Consider the following 17,233-nt stretch of genomic DNA (forward strand, 5'->3'; position numbering starts at 1 on the left):
TGGTTTTGTACCCCGCTCTGCACTCTGCTCTGGACTCAAAGGCCATCTCCTCTATGGGGCATGGGCAGCTGTGGTGACAGCTTGGACTCCTCAGCCAAGGCACACTGAGCTGCAGTGAAGTTGCATCCCATGAGGTTTCCTTCCCTGACTCTCTTATGGCTGCTGCCAGAAGCACTTTTATTCCTCACATCCAAACATCTCCCAGATACAAGAAACCTGTCTGCATCCTTTTCTAGTTCCAGAACCCATCTCCCAGCTCTCCTTCTGCCCAGGAATCTCTACCACCTTGTAAATCACATTTAATAGCAAGGAGGAAAAAAACTGGATTAACCTAAAAAACCCAACAGCCCCAGCACTGGGCTGGCTGTATTTGTTCTCACACTTTTAAAACCCTCAGCTTTAATTGACCTGAATCGGCTCCAACATTTCCAGTGTGCTGGACTGGAATGGCTTGGAAACAGGGGGTCCCCACAGTGGGGCTGGGGGTGACAAAGAGTAGCCACCTTCTCCTGCCTACAGGAGAACCAAGCAGGACAGTTAAGCCACTGGAGCCAGGCAGGGCTGCCTGTCCCACTGCCACGGGCCCAGGGTATCTGAGGACAGGCCAGCAGCCCGAAACAGCCCCAATATTTCCTGTGCTTTAAAGTTTGCTTAAAGAAAACTAATTTCCTCTGTCCACTCAGGAGCAGAACACAAAGCAGCTGGCACCGCCCCTTTCCTCATGTCTCATACAAATCACCTTTTATTTTCTGTCTTATGCTGGAGCTGGGCCCTTGGTGCAGGATTGGGAGGAGCACCCCAGCTGGGCTGTAAATATCCACCTGTCCCCACGCTTGCTACTGGGGCACGAGAGGTGGTTTTGCTCTTACATGTTGCATGCTGATTATTTCTTTCTGTATGTCGATTGTGACTGTGAAAGGGAAAAACCCAAACCAACACACACTCAGCTCTTGGGAGAATGGAGCTGAGAATGACATCTGAAGTCTCAAAAGAGCCTCCTGGTTATTGGGCAGGGGTAAGTGCAGGCAGCTGTGGTTTAAAGGCTGTGCTGGATTTTGGTAGCTGTATGGTGTCAGGGGGAGGGGTGGCAGCCCCAGAGCCTTCACCACTCGCAGTAGCTCAGGCTCAGAGATGCTGCAGAAGAGCCTGTCCAAGGCCTGGAAAATAACGTCCTGTGTTTGAATTCTAATCATGCTGCAGAGCTGGAAAAGACAACTGGATTTGCTGCCCTTCCTGTGCCCTGTCTGCTGTCCAGCTGCCTCGCCTGCTCCCCAGACCATCCTGGCTCCTGCGGAGCTCTGCTTTTGCTATTGCAGCAGCTGCAAGCCCCAGGGATGCTGCTGGGCTGGGGCCAGTTGGTGTGACTGGGCCAGCACCATGCAGGGCACTTACTTTCTGACAAGGTATTTCATCTGCCCAGGGCTGGAGAAACTTTTGTGCTGCTAAGTTGCCCTTCCCATGGGTTTCTTTGCAGGCAAGTCTTGGATGAGCTGGAGGGATGTGCCTGGTGGTGATGCCCCATCAGCTGGGCCCATGAGCAGCAGGATGGGACTGGGTTGCTCTGGGAGCTGTTGGAGGTGTTTGGGCCCAGCCCTGCACTGCTGCCCAGGGCAGAGTGAGCAGTGGGATGGAGAAATGGCCCCTCCTTCATTTTCTAGCAGATTAACTTTAACTTCACCTTGTTTTCCGGCAGGCAGAGGAGCTGGCTGGTTTGGGACAGCCCTGGGTTGGTGGGGTCTGTGTGCCAGCTGAACTCAGGTACCCAAAACACCCTGAACAAGCACCAGGGCATGGGGTATGCCCAGAAATTTGCATCCCTCATGCCTGCCCTCCCAAAAACCATTCAGGCAGTGCTCAGAGCCACACAAGGCCCCCCCAGATCCTGGCAGCCTTTTCCATCCTGGGGCCTGCCCTTGCATCCTGCTCACTGCACTAATGCCAGCAAGAAACCAAACCACAGAATGGTAGAACTGTTGAGATCGGAAGAGACCTTTGAGATCATCAAGTCCAACTGCTCAACTAGACCTCACCATCCCAGCAACACTGCTAAGCTACTACCACTGATCCATGTCCCTCAGCACCTCATCCACATCTTTTAAATGTCTCCAGGGATGGGGACTGTACCACCTCTCTGGGCAGACTGTTCCAATGCCTGAGAAGCCTTTCTGTGAAGAAATGATTCCTATTATCCAACCTAACCAGGACTCAGTGTCCAGATGGCAAGGTTTTTAATTCCTTTTAAAGCAGGTAAGGGGCAGCCAAGCCCAGGGGTGCAGCGTGGGGCTTCCCACTCATGGGAGGCAGCTGGGCAGGGTCAAAGAGGCCTTGGCTGAGCTGGGCTCCATTAATCCTGGTGAAAGCAGGTCCTGAGCCTCTCGCTGCTTCCTTGGCAGGTAATTAATGGCCCCAGCCTTGCCTCCCTCCTGCTGCCGGTGCTGGGGGTTAATCTGAGAGCATCCGCTTCCCTCCCAGCACCGAGCCCTTTCCATGTGCTCCTGCTGCTCCCAGACTGGCTGGGGGAAACCTGACATTGACAAAATACAACTAAGCTGTTTTCTCCTCTCTCCTGAGACAGCTGAGGGAATAACACCCCTCCACCAGGCCCCTGCTCTGGTGTATTTTTAGCAGCTGACATAAAATAGTAAGGACTGTGCTGGAGGCAGTCCCCCCGCAAGCAAGCACTGGGAACAGGGATGTGAATCACAGTGCCTGGGGCTCAGGAAGCCCCCTTGCTGCAGGGCTTTGGGGGCTCTTGTCTTTGGCCTTGGGATGGATGAGAGGGAGCTGGCTAACATCCCCCACCCAAACATGCTGCCAGTCTTGCCAGGAGCAGATGAGGGTCCACTGGCAGGAGGGGGTGGGAACGAGCACTGAAAACTCAGCTCCAGTGTCAGAACTGGTGGGGGCCTGGGGGCTTTAATTCCTGTTTGTTTCTGCCCCTGGGTATTTATTCCTGCAGCATGTGCATGGCTGATTTAATGGAGCCTTGTGCTAAGGAGGGCTCAGCTTTGCTGAAGGGGAGGCTTTTGTCCTGACCCCAGGGTAGCAGTGTTCAGGCTCTCAGCCCAGGTTTTGGGACACAGTCACTCCCATTCCTGCAGCAGGGACCTTCCATGCCCCCATGCAGTGACACTTGCTTCTCTCTCACCTCCCTCCCCTGCCCATCCCAGCCTGGCTGGTGAAGCTGGCAGGAGTTTGGGAGCAGGGTCATGGTGGTCTGGGGCAATGTGTGAGCAGGAACAGCTCCAGGGTGCACAGCAGCCAGCAGAACAAAGCCCCTTTTATGGTGGGGTCTCAGCAAGTGCCTACCAAATGTTTGAGGGAGGCTCCAGCTGACCTCTGTGGGTGCTGGGCAGCCTGTGGGGGCACAGCCCTGCACTGGTCTCAGAAGCAGCACAGTGCCCAAGATATCTGCTTGAGAACATAGAACCACAGAAGCACAGAAATGCTTAGGTTGGAAAAGGCCTTTAAGAGCCCAACTGTTGACCCAGCACTGCCAAGTCCCCCACTAAACCCTGTCCCCCAGCACCACATCAGGGCTCCACCTGGGCAGCCTGTTCCAGGGCTTGACACCCCTTTTTAGGGAAGAAATAGTTCCTCATGTCCAACCTAAACCTCCCCCCTGCACCTTGAGGCCATTTCCTCTTCCTATCACTTGTTCCTTGGGAGGAGAGCCTGACCTCCACCTTGCTTCAACCTCCTTTCACAGAGTTGTAGAGGGAAAAGCTCTCCCCTCAACCTCCTTTTCTCCAGGATGAACAACCTCAGTTCTCTCAGCAGCTCCTCACAAGACACGTGCTCCAGGTCCTTCACCAGCTTTATTGCCCTTCTCTGGAGATGCTTCAGCAACTCAGTGTCCTTCTTGTCATAAGGGATGTGGCCACTCCAGATGAAGAAAATCTGCAAGACTGGACCAAAGTACAAGCTGGATTATAGCTCCTGCTGGGGCTTCCAGGATGGGCCATGAGACTCTGTGTGCCTCTGTGTGTGTGTGAGAAAGGGCTCTAGCACCTGGAGAAGGCAACCATGAGATGGTCAGGTGATGGGTGTGCAGCTGGATGGGAGGCAGATGACACAGGTTCAGGATAGTGCAGCTCATTAGGCCTGACACTGAAACAGCTACTTCCTAGCTAAGCTTGAGGCAGGATAAGCTCTGGGAGCAGCTGTGAAAACACCTGGCAAACTGCAGCAAAGGGCTGAGCCAGCAGGCAGGACAGCCTGTCCTGGTGTGAGCTAACCAGGGCACAGTAGTGCTGCCCACCCTGCTTCAGAGCTGCTGGAGGAGCTGCAGTGGGATGGAGACAGGTGAGGATGGTATGGGGACAGACTAGACCTGCAATCCTGATCCAGGCTCTGCTCAGCAGGAAAATGTATTTTAATCAGAGGCTGCAAACACCCTGCAGCTGATGCAGGCTGTCAATAAAAGTGCCACCAAGACAGTCATTGTGGGGAGGAATCTGTTTATTTTCAGCTGTGCTGTTTCTGAAGGGTATTTCAGCAGCCTGCCACAGAGATGTGAAGCAGAGGGTAACCTGCCCGCTCGGCCTTGGCCAGCCTTGCCGATGCTCACACCAGTTTCCTGGCATAGAAAAACCAAAAAAGGTTCCAAAATTCAGACTGTACAGCTTTGTACACAGGGTGCTTTGCTGGGCTCACTTTTTACACTGCTGTCCATGCTTGGGATATGCAGTTGTGTTCAAGCCAGTGCATCATCCCAGGCTGCTAAGGAAGGTAAAATCAAAGCTGTGGCGAGCAGAAGCTGCACAGACACACAGGCAAAGAAAGCTTATTGTGTTCCCAGTACCCCAGAGGGCATTCACCAAGAGGAGTAAAGACACTTCAGGAGCCTTCCTGGCCACAGGGCTCCCTTACAAAAGGAAACATCTGTGCAGTGTTACTGGCAGGTTGGTTTGGGCCCTCTCGGAGCACCACAATAGCTTTTGGGAACCAGAAACGCAGTGGCCAGCAAATGCTTATTGCTGGTTCTTACAACTGGGTGTCTCTCCACCTGAAGTAAGCTCTAAGGAACTGGCAGGGGTGTGGGAAGCAGCTCTGCAGCAGATGGATTCCCCCAGGAGCAGGGTGCATCATGCTCCAGCAGGCAGTGGGGACTGCAATGCACTCGGGCTGCCAGGAAAGCGCCTGCTGGCTTCACACAGCTCTCCTGGCTGACAATGGGCACTAGAAAAGCAGCAGCCAGGGCATGCTGAACGTGAGGAAGGAGTTTAAAATGGGGAAGAAACTGGAAATAGAGGCATGAGCAGAACTGCAGCCACCTCTGCCTCGACTAATGCAGGGGAGCATGTGACAGCTCCCAGGCTCACCTCTGCCCTGCTCTCATTGGTTTCTTCAGTCCCAGCAGCACCCCCGCAGTGCTCGTTAGCAGCAAACCAGACCCACACTCCCCCCCGGCACTTCTCATTCTCTCCTGAGTCCAGATGTGCTGAGTCCAGGTGTGCTCAGAGCAGGATGCTTCCACCTCCAGCCAAGCCTCGCTTCCCAGCATCACAAGCACTACCTCCTCTTTCTCATGCAGGTTTCCAACCTTCCCAGCTCTTCGTAGGCCTGGTAGAATATGTCAAAGTCTCTGGCACTCCAGCCCCTCCAGACAGCCAGGCACCACTCCATGTTCTCATTCTCAAAGCAGCACACAACTGTGTCCTTTGCAACGAGAGCAGCATCCACCAGCATCCTGGAGAAGGAGAGCAGAGACAGCGTTAGAGCAGAGAGCAACTCTGCTCACACAACAGCAAAGCCTTGAGAAAGGAGAATGAACTAAGAGAGGGATCAGAAACGATCTCAAGGCAAAACCAAGTGGCTCAGTGCCATGGGAAAAGGTTTTAAAGGGGGCAGGGTGGGTGCTCAAGTTTGAAGGTGCTGTTCATCTCCTGATTTGTTAAATCTATGAATTCCTTTGCCTGCTGCCAGCTTGGCCTTTCCAAACAGCTCCATCATGCCACAGCTAACAGGCTGCTGAGGGTCTCCACAGCCTGAAATTCAGTGTGGAAGTGGCCTGGAGCACAGCTCTGCCAGCTCAGGGTACAAACCCCTACTCCAGACCAGCAGGCATGGCTACAACAGCCCAAGGATCTGCAAGGTTCATGTAGGAGTCTACACAACAGTACCGTGCTGCATGTGCTTTCCTTCATGGTCTTTGAGCACATTTCCTGATCAAACAGGCCCTGCAGACACCCCCCAGAGGGGTGGCCAGGCAGGTGATGCTTTTGTCTTGGCAGGTTTGAAGGGACAGGAGTCCAGCCTTTGCTAGGTGCTTTCTGGAGCTCTGACATCAGCCAGGGGAAGACCAATCCCAAACTGTTTCCCCAGAAAGGCCCTAATGGGGAGCACTGGCAACAAGGGCTGCCCCCACATCTGCTTTATATCCCAAAGTGCCCTTAAGAAGCCTCCTCCTTTCCCACCCTGCTCTGCACTTGGAGGGACTTGGGAGGAGGCAGGCATTACTGGCTGGGCTTTAGGATGAAGAAATGGAGTGAGTCAAAGGCCACCTGAGCCAGCCAGGCTGCAAGGCAGCACAGCAGGACAAGCTTGAGATTGCTCTGTCACCTTGCCTTAACTCCACACTTCATCTGGGAAAGACTAAAGCAGCCTAGGAGTACCTGTGAGCACTAAAGAGAATTCTGTGCTCCCAGCTAACTGATACAGACTCTCAGCCTGCAGGTAGAGGGGACAGCAGGAACACTTTGATCTCCTGGTGTGTTTGCCCAGTGGTAATAAATGATCATTAATAATCCTTAGTGCTGCTTAAATTCCATTTGTTTGGCCATAAATAGTACAATCCCAGGCTGGCATTTAAGTGATCAGCAGGAACAGCCCCATCCCTCCAGCAGCTATTTATTTACTGGGGCTCCTGTGGCTGAGTGAAAGGTTTCACACTAATGTATAGCACTGCTCTGCCGGGTGCCCAGGAGCCTCCTCCCGCCACTGCCGACAGCACAAAGGTGCTCATTTAGAGCCAGAACCCCAACCTGAGCCACGTGAATGCAGCCACAGACAAGCCCCGTGCGCTGCATAAATACAGCTCTTGTTCCTCATGCGGGGCCTGGCGCTGCCAAGCTCCAGCCACCCTCTGCCAGGTGCCCTCAGAACACCGGGAGTCAGCGCCAGGCGGCATCGCACCGACTGTTATCGCATTGTGCAAGTGGGTCCTGCCTGTCCCCTTGGTCTCTGCTTTTAGAGCCCCAGCCATGGTCGTGGTGCCTTCCCCTCCCCACCTGCCCTGCTACAAGAGCATGCACACAACTTGATGTGCAACCAGCAGCTATGTCTCCTGCACCTGGCACCTTCTTAGGTGCTGCTGCAAGCCAAGAAGCTCCCAAGAGCCCTGGGACCCTGTAGAACCACCTTCTGCCACCCAGCCCCCTTCTGGCCCTGCCGACGGGCACGTAGGGTGCTGCCCAGGCAGCCTCACCCGTAGGGAGCCAGCTCCCCAGCCTTCAGCACGGCGATCACCCTGCCCCGCTGGGCGCCCGACTCCTTCTCCAGTCCGATAACGATGATATCCCCTCCTCTCCTAGAAGAGAAGCGAGGGAGATGTCACATGTGCTGCTGGCAGCTGAGAGTACCCATCCTCTGCTGCAATCCCTCCTTTTGCAGGCAAGCAGGTACTCTGCTACAGTGAGAGCCCGCCCTGTGCCAGGCAAAATCCAGTGCCCAGTGGTTTCCATCAGCTCAACAGCAGATGACAGGATTTACAGGGTTGTGTCTGAGCAAGGAAGCTGCCTGCTCCATGTGGGTGAAGAGGGCTTCGAGTTTAACCACCCACACTTCCCTTCTGTTGGAATGAATCCTGCAAGACCTTAGCTGTGGCCATTCGACCCAGTGCTAGGTATCTTTAAAAAGGAGTTGAAAAATCCCTGTACCATTGCACTGGGAACAAACTTCCTTAATGAGAACTTGACTTTCTGGGCAGGTGAATCACACTGGGAATGCAGAAGTTCCTGGCTTTGCCTTAGCTAATCTCACACGCAGCCCAGAAGGGATTTTAATGACATTGCTGAGGTAAGTGACCCACTCACCTGGGAATCCATATGAGGTCTTTTACTGGAAGAATCTTGACAGCTTGGAGATGCTGTGTGCTGTCACCTGCAGGCATAGCCTCGTGATCTGGGGAAAGCTTCAGCTCGTGAAACTTGTCAGACTCCTCAAAATCTGTGGAGAGTGGTGCACTGGAAGAGCTCAGGGGTGAGCTGGGAAGGCTGGAGGGGCACCGGCTTGCCCTGTTAGGAGGGGAGGAGGAGTAGGAAGACACAGAGCAATAATCTGTGAACGAGTCCTGGTGGTTTAGTATCTGGGTGCCAACCTCTGGGCTGTAGATGATGCTCATGTCCCCCACTGGGCTGCTTTCCATCTCTGTGTGGTTCACTGGTGCTGTGGCTGGGATGGCTGCTGCAGGCTGCTGGATTGTGAACATGTCCCTGAGGGGGCTGCAGTCTCCGCAGAAGTAGCGTGCGCAGAGCTGGTAAGTGGCAACGTGGTACATGGCCAGGAAGTTGCTGCTGCCATCCAGACACCACACCACCTCCTCCCCGTGACACTCGGCGTTGCAGGCCAGGGATGTGATCATCGAGGGTGGGCTGAAGGGCTCCAGCCTCCTGCTGATCTCCATGGTGCTGCAGTCGATGATGAGGATGCCAGGGCCGTTGCTGTACCAGACCTCGGCTCCGCTGTTGGTGATCTCCATGGCCTGCACGGGGTAAGGGTTCTGCCGGGGGTCGTCATCAGAGATGTTGAATTTGGACCTGTTTGCTGTGTGGGAGCACAGGTAGGAGCAGCTGTCCCCTGGGATGCCCTGGGATACTGAAAACACTGCTACGAGTCCATCTGACAAGCCGGCCAGCACCGTGTAGGAGTTCTGCAAGAGAGAGCAGATTGGCCACCCAGCTCCTCGACTGCTCTGCAACACAAGGGCTCGTAGTCCCAGGGGCTCTGGCTGCCCCTCACAACCCTGCAAGCACACTGGTAACCCCCCACAATCGCTCAGCGGTAACAGCAACATAAAAAGAAGCTACTGCAGAGCCATACTCCTCTCACCCAGTCTTACCTCTTTCTTTATTGGCAAGGGAGGACAGATGGACCTGCAAGCCTGCCCTGAAGGTTAACAAGTTCAAGCTGGAGTATGTTCAGAGACAGCCACCACGAGCCTAGGAATCCAGCTATAGAGACCCACCTCATTTCCAAAAAGGTTAAAGCTATTGCTACCAGTGTAGGTAGGAGAGGCAGCTGAAGTGGAAAGAGAGAGGAAATCTTCCCATAAACAGGAGCCTTCAGAGCTCACTTCTGCATCCAATGCCTGCTGCTGTGACAGCACTGCTCCTCCCATGGATACACTCTGGGTCTGGGACCCCTGGCAGCTCAGAGACATCCCAGCCAAAGGCATGGAAGCAGCAGCAGCTCAGCACAGTGGCTGCCAAAGCCATGAACAATTCTGCAGGTAGTTCAAAGTCTGCCCCAAATGCAGAGCTGTGCTGGCTGCAGGAGCCACAGCCAGTGCTGACCTGCGGTGCAGTGCTCTTTGTGAGGGACACTGTTACGTCCTGTGGATGGGAGTGATGGGAAGGCCATGGCTCCCCAAGGCTCTGACTCCTCCAGCTCATCACAGCAGTGCAAAATGCTGCTAAACAGACTAGGAAATGGATCTTGTGGGAACAAAATTCCCTGTAACCTTCAATCTGTACCAGAAACTCCTCCATCTGTGAAGCAGATAAAACAATACCTACCTCAAAGGCCTTTCTATTTCCTCCCCATGGAGCAATAAATGCTAAAAAAAGGGCCTTGCCCAGGGCTTTTCTGGCTAGACTAAGGAAAGCAAAATGAACAGAACCAGGCAGTGCACCACCAGCTTGAACTGGCACAACCTCTGCCCTCCACAGCACAGCCACGGTGGAAATCCCTGCCTCATGGTGTGCCCAGCATGCCAGCAATGCTGCTTGCCTCTGAGAGAGAGGAGGGGACTTGGTGTTACCCCGTGCTGCTCAGAAATTAAGTGAAAGCCTGTGCCCTTCATGTATCTTGGCTGTGCCAGCCCTGGAAGAGAGTGCCCATGCTGCTCCAGGCTGCAGAGGCCAAGAGCAGTATCTTGAATAGCTCCCAGCTAGCAGGGGCAGGCAGCAGAGGGGTAGCTGTTATAGTTTATCTGACAGCACTGTTTGCAAGGCTCACTAAGAGTCTTGGCCTAGAGACACTATCTGCACACCAAGTATGAGTAAAGCCGTAAGTGTGCTGAGCCCTATGACTAATCCAAATCACAGCAGAATTTTACTGTAATGGGAAAAACTAGGGAAGCAAGTGGAAAGTTGTGAAATGGGACTTGGACTTCAACTGAGTCCAGTCCCAAATCTCTAACCACTGATTAAAAGAAATCCAAACGGCCTGAAGCATTCAGCGCCGTGCCCCCGCTGCCATGTGGGTCTGGTGCAAAGGCTCCTGGACAGAGTTTTGCCAGGGAGTTGCACCAAGAGGTTGGGACATGGCATGGTGCTGAGCACAGGATGGGCTTTGGGTTACTTTTTCCTTGGAAAAGAGTTCAATTATTCAAAACAGAGCAGAACAAAGCAGAGTAACCCACACTGCCCCGGGGAAAAGAGCCAAAGGACACTGCACAATAGGTGTTTCTCACAAAAACTGGATCATTTCAGTTGAGATGGAACATCTGAAATTGCAGCAGCCTTTCAGTACCTGAAGGGGGTCTACAAGAAAGCTGGAATGGGACTTTTTACAAGAGGACAGGGTGAAAGGATGAGGGTTAACAGTTTTAAGCTGAAAGAGGGGTGATCTATTCAGTATTCAGTATCACTAAGGTTGGAAGAGACCTCAAAGATCACCGAGTCCAACCTGTCACCACAGACCTCATGACTAGAGTAGGGAGGACACTACTGCCTGTGAGGCTTGAACTCACGACCTTCCCACTAAGGGTCTTATGCACTACCACCTAGATTAGAATATAGGAAGAAATTCTTCACTGTGAGGGTGATGAGGCATGGGCATGGGTTGACCAGAGAGGCTGTGGATGCTGCCTCCCTGGAAGCATTCAAAGCCAGGTTGGATGGCAGCTGTAAACAACCTGCTCTTGTGGAAGGTGTCCCTGCCCATGGCAGGAGGGTTAGAACTAGATGATCTATAAGGTCTCTTCCAACTCAAACCTGACTGACACTGCATTGACCTGAACTGCTCCTAGTGTGACATCATTAAAGTCTTCAGAGATCTCCATAATTTTGTCTCATTTGATCTGAAAATGCTGAATTATCTAAGCATAGTCTTCAATAAAACTGTTTTGATTTCTTTGGTTAGTATCAGCTACTGCAGATGGAATCCAGATTCCTTTCTGAGTACCACAGGCCAAATTTCCCCAGCACTGAGTGATCAGCACTGTGTCCATGATCCCCACTCAGCTTTACCAGTAATACTGATCCTGCCAAAATCCAGCCTGTCTGGAATAGCACAATGGTGGTGGAAGCAAATCTGGAAGGTATTTTATGCTTTGGGGCACTTATTACTCACTGCCTTGGCTATCAGGACCACTTCTATCCAGACACTGTTGTTATCTCTCAGTTTAAGAAATGAAGGTGATAGAGCACTGGGCTGCCCAGAGAGGTTGTGGAGTCTGCATCTCTGGAGAGATTGCAAACCTACCTGGCCATGATTCTGGGCAATCTGCTCTGGGTAGGACCCTGCTTTAGCAGGGGGCTTGAATTAGATGGTTTCTAGAGGTCTCTCTCATCCCCCACCATTCTGTGATTCATGGGCAGGGACACCTCCCAGCGGCCCAGGCTGCTCAAGGCCTCATCCAGACTGGCCTTGAACACCTCCAGGGAGTGGGCAGCCACAGCCTCCCTGGGCACCCTGTGCCAGTGTCTCACCATCCTCACTGTAAAGAATTTCTAATCTCCAGTTTAAATCTCCCCTCCTGAAGTTTCAATCCATTCCCTCTTGTCCTATCACTACAAGTTCTTCTAAAAAGTCCCTTCCCAGCTTTCTTGTGGGTCCCCTTCAGGTACTGGAGGAGTAGGAACACAAACACTGAGAAATACCCTCAACCTGCCATCCCCTGCCAAACCAAGATGAGGGCCTGGCCCATTTCACATAAGACCAAAGCAAAGGCCACCCACCCCTGGGTGCTACAGACTCACCAGACTTTATTAGGTGCCGTGGCAGCAAGGCCAAATTCTCTGTATCAGGGTATTACAAGAGTGACCAAAGGCAGGCAGGGCAGCGGCCTCCAGAAACCTTAAGTAACTTTCTCAGAATTCATTTTCAACATTTGGGCTCCACAATAAGCCAACAAAAACACACAGCAACAAAACTGCATTTGAAGCCTCCGTCCTGCCAGAAGCCCTGCTGTGCCAGGGAGGAAGGCTTCTGAGTGGGGCTGTGACGGTATGAGATGTGCAGGAGATGAGATGAGCTGGCTCCAGACGTCCTGTCCTCACAGCTATGGACAGCTTGAGGCTCAGAGCCACAGGGATGGCTGCTGAGGGCAGGTTAGAAAATAAATAGAGCCCCCAGCACCATGGCCTTGATCACGTCCTCCACTCTTCCCCGCACGCTCTGGCACTGCTGGCAGTGAACGCCGCGGCAGGCAGCAGCCTTTAAATGCAGCTTTTGTTTTCGTGTGTTCCAGGGTTTTGCAAGAGGCCAGAGGCTTGCACCCATCCAGATTTCTCTCCCCCTCAACATCTCTTTGTAAGAAAGCTGCAAACCAGCTCAGAAAGCACCATGGCTGCTCTTTTTAAGCTGCTAATTGCTTATTTGTTGTTTTGTTTTGTTTTGTTTTCTGAAAGGAAGTTTACTGCAAATGTTATTGTTTGCCAAGCCAGCGATACTGCTGACAGAAAGCATGCAACAAAAGAGCTGAAACTGCACAAGGCTTTCCCTTGGCGGGTGAGTTTTCGATTCTGGGCCCCTCTCTCTGCTGCTTTTAAATTTCCATGATGCTTCCTTTGGAGGAGAAACCACGTTTTGGAAGCTGTTTCTTTTGGATTAGTCTTCCCAAGGCAGTCGTAAAGAATTCCCCTTCCCAGCAACATCCCTGCGCAGCTCTCTGACTGCAAGTTACCTCACATCTCATCAGTTAAAGGCTTTCTTCCCAGGGAAACGTCAGCAATTCTCTCTGTGGGACAATAACGACTGTCTGATAACTCTGATGCTGCCATACAGTGAGTCTGACAAGTGCAAGCTTGCCACTTTAGCTTTGCTGGAAGAACTGACTGCTTCAAAAAAAAAAGGGTTTGGCTCCTGCCAACCTGGCCTGCACATCCCTGAGGCTGCTGCTCTGGCTATTTCACTGCCAAGCTCATTCATAGAAAGGAGAGAGGAAAAAGTATGTCCAATAACTAAGCAGGAGTGAGCCGAAGGGATGTGAATTTCTGGAAGGTTGGGTCGGGCCGGGGGAGGAAGGGAGGTGTCTAGACTCAATATTACTATTGTAGGGCCTGGCATTATTTATGACATTTTCTAGGCAAGCCACACACTGAAAATAGAAACCAGGAGACATAAAGCCACTCGTAACCCCTGAGGAATGGCTTTGCAAGCTGTGTGACAGTGGAAAAGCTGAAAGTGAAAGAGTCGTCCGACTGTCCTGGACAAAACCTCAGGCAGCATGAAAAAGAAATTTGCTCTGCACATCAGAAATGAAACTCCACAGCAGAGAAACGTTGCACGTCTGGGAGCCAAAGAAAGCCAACAGATGCAGCCTCCTGGAGGGCGAAAGTTACTCCAGTGCCAACTTTAGACCTACGCCCTACTTCAGTCCTGGTCAGACCACGTCTGGAAGTGCAGCAGTACACCTCACAGTAACCATCTGCCTTGGAGTCAGGCTGCAGGGATGCAGCAGGCCAGCCAGAAATGGACCACACCACAGAGTGGGCATGTGGCATAACGCAGCTCCACTGTCGCTCCCAGAGCTGCGCCATGCAGAGCTCTTAGACACATACCAGTCTGCTGGCATCTGCAAAGGCCACACAGCTACCAAGAACCTAGGAACATAACTATATGTTTTCACTTCAGGTGGATGTAAGCAAACCGGAGGTAATTTAGCCCCAAAGCAGTTTTCATACATCTTCCCAGACCTGCCCCCAACAGGCAGTCGTGTCAGATTTCTCTTGCCGGGACGCTGGCAATTCCAGACCTGGGCAGAGGGTATATAACTTTTGCTATTACCCATGAGAGCTGTATTATCCAAGAGTTCTCATTCAAAGCCCAGAAAGAAGAGTGGCTGAGCCTAGATAGTATTTACAGACAAATGACAGCATACACACACACCAGAAGAGCAGGCACAAGAACTGGGATGTACCCAAGCCCTCCATTAGCACTTAACAAATCTCTATTCTAATTAATTGTTTCAAGTTCCCTCTACTTTGCCTGATCATCCTCAACCCTGTCTACCATGTGTCTTTCCCTGTCATGTGGAAACAGAACTGGAAAACTTCCTTGAAAAGGAATTTGATCTATTTTGACTATTTTCCCAGCAGGCTTGGAAGCGCCAGCTTCGGTCCCCTGACTCAGGCTCTTGCCCACACCTCTGTCTTCTGGCAGAGGCACAAAGTCCTGGAAACCTTCTCCTTGCACTGCCAAAACATTCATGGGCATCACAAAGTCCTTCAACACTGGCTAGCAACAAGCTGTGCAAGCTTTGGCAGCTTGGCCTGGCAGTATTAGTCTCACTGATGCTCCTTTTCCTTTAGGCTCCTGCTTACCTTTTTGACAAGAGGTATTACCAGAAAGCAGCTCACGGTAGCAGGAGTGTCTAAACCTTTCTGTGGAGTCTTTAGAGGACACATGCCCTGCAAGCCATACACAGAAATCTTCTGGTCCTACAAAAAGAGCACATAACATTTGACAGATTTCAATCATCTTCCACACTCTGTATGTTTCCATGCCTGAATGAGATCAAATTGGTTCCAACACCACTTGTTACTTGTGGTTTTTTGATATCCAAAGCCTGGATTTCAATTTGTTTGCCATGGAGAGCATTTGCCCTGTCTGTGAAGAGCAAAATGTGTTGTGGGCAATATATGCACTACCCAATAGCCAGGAAAATCACCACATCCAAAAGCAGCATTTGACAACTTTGAGGGCACAAGTCCCAAACACGACAAGTCTGGCATCAGTCTCTCAATGCAAGGAAAGCTTCTGCTACCTTGTGTATGGAATTACACTTGCTCCACACCAACATGTTTCATTTTGATCAAAAAGGTGGAAAGAAAAGTCTTTAAGATTTCTGAATCGTAATCTTCTATACTTCTTGTTATTAAAAATTAGGAATATGTGAACTTTACCTCAATTTGGGAATATAAAAAGTCAAAATATCTTATTTTCCTACAGGGAAAAACCCCTCAGTACTCTCATGTAGCTCCAGCATCCATACTAGGGCAAGGTGAATTGACCAGCACAAATTATTTATCAGCAAGTGCAGCCTATTTCACCCATTTCAAAACACTGACCTTCAGGAACATTTCAATTTCTTTCAGCTATTTTTCATTTGGTTTGTGTCAAATGATGGTGTCAGAGCTGGCTGACATTTAGCACAGCCCTTTTGGATGGGTGGACAGGGGCTCAGGGGTCAATCAGCCATGCTGTCTTACTCTTATCTTTCTAGCTGCAGAACTTGGGGACCCATTTCCCACCAACTTCCAAATCCCTCAGGCGTCTTTCAACACCCCACCCTTAAAGGTATGGTTTCTTTCACTGCTTCTCATTATTGCTTACAGATAAGGACATTTCCCAGCTGAAACACTGGGTATAGATATGCTACAGTCTGGAGAGTTTCACTTCAGAAAGTTGAGGTTCCCACGATGGCTTTGACCAGCAGGAGGCAGGGCTTTGATCTAGTTATCATCTGTGTAACAGGTAGAAACAATAAGCCCAGAGCCAGCAGATGCAGTCCTGCTGCCCATCTGAGCTGCCCATTGTCTCCCTCACTCTCAGCCTTACTCATTTAGCAGGCTCACTCTCCTCCTTTCTGCGTCTTCCAGGGAGGGCCCTCAGAGCAGGGCCCTCAGAGCAAGGCACTCATGCAGGCAATGCTCACCTCAGTGGCAGCCCAGAGGGCATTCTGAAATTTTAGTTGGCAGCAGAGCTTCATTCCTGGGCAGCTCATCCTCTCCACTTCTATGACTCCTTTCTCCGGGTTCACCACCGTGTAGTTTCTGAAAGGAGCAAACAACAGTTTCCTACAGCCAGCACTCAGCCTGCGCACTGCTACAGAATGGCCCTCAGCACTTTGGGCCAAGCTGCAACACAACTGTCCAGATGTGAACAATGCTGCAAAGTTCCACACCACTCCAAGTGGTCTTTGCAAAGGAAGAGAAACACAGCTCTTCCTTGGGGGGCAGACCTGCGTTTGCTTCTGTGGAGGTTTAAGATCAGCTCTCTGACTTTGCACGGAGATGGATTAGGAGAATTTACCGCTGCTCGCATTCAGCCCTGAGACACACAGCTCCAGCTGAACAGCAGTAATTAGTGGCTGGGAGGTCTTAGCCCATCTTCCCATTAGATTCTCAAGAGAATCTGTGCCGGTTCTCCAAGTTCCCTGCCTCACTAATTTCTGGCTTCATTATTTATTCACATAAACAGAAGAGTAGGAGCAAAGATCATCTTTAACCTGATAAAATAATTTTTAAGTATGACTAATTAGTATTTCTGTAGCTAAAGGGATTTTGACTGTTTGGGCTATGGGATAGTGTATTGGGTTCGGGTGTCTGAACAATAATTGGATGTTCATAACCACATTTGTGAGTCCCAGATGTTCTAACGACTGTGGCACAAGCAATCACAGCCTGTAATCTGCCACATCTAAGTAATTTGTTATCCAGCAGTCTCCAGAAAGTGGATTGTCCAGTCAGGAAGCAGACTCACTGCTGTGAATATCTGGAAAACATCCATGGATTCAAAATACATCTGTGTGTCCCACGTGTTTCACCAGTTTGAGCAGGAATGGTTACACTGCACTGAATGACCATCCAGGCACCACAAATAGCAAAGCAAATGGTCGATGAACAGCTCACGTATCTCCCCCATTAGCTTAATGGCCAGAAAAAATGAACACATTAATACAAAATTCAGATCAGTTGGTGAATGCTTCCCAATAAGACTGGTGCTATAAAAATCAGTAACCTCAATAAAAATAAACCTAACTGGCCAGGGGTCATATGTGGCTGTGCAAAAGACCACGTCTGAGTCACAGCGTCGCAACACTCAGAGCACAGCACACATTGCA

At 51.2% G+C, this 17,233-nt stretch overlaps 1 protein-coding gene across 3 annotated transcripts in view; it reads right to left on the reverse strand.

Moving 5' to 3' along the window:
* Positions 1-4,443: 4,443 nt before the first annotated feature.
* Positions 4,444-17,233, reverse strand: part of LRRK1 (leucine rich repeat kinase 1) — an 85,933-nt gene continuing 73,143 nt past the window's right edge. For all 3 annotated transcript variants that reach the window (XM_068143304.1, XM_068143305.1, XM_068143307.1), the window contains 5 exons: positions 16,046-16,163; positions 14,712-14,828; positions 8,037-8,872; positions 7,430-7,531; positions 4,444-5,692 (listed from right to left, as the gene is read on the reverse strand). In XM_068143304.1, coding sequence (XP_067999405.1) covers positions 5,515-5,692; positions 7,430-7,531; positions 8,037-8,872; positions 14,712-14,828; positions 16,046-16,163 — 1,351 coding nt within the window. In that variant the 3' untranslated portion in view covers positions 4,444-5,514. The remainder of the gene's footprint in view (positions 5,693-7,429; positions 7,532-8,036; positions 8,873-14,711; positions 14,829-16,045; positions 16,164-17,233) is intronic.

The sequence above is a fragment of the Melanerpes formicivorus genome, unplaced genomic scaffold (assembly GCF_026170545.1).
Source record: "Melanerpes formicivorus ecotype bairdi unplaced genomic scaffold, bMelFor1.0.p_v2 SCAF_10, whole genome shotgun sequence".
In the NCBI taxonomy this organism is placed as follows: domain Eukaryota; kingdom Metazoa; phylum Chordata; class Aves; order Piciformes; family Picidae; genus Melanerpes; species Melanerpes formicivorus.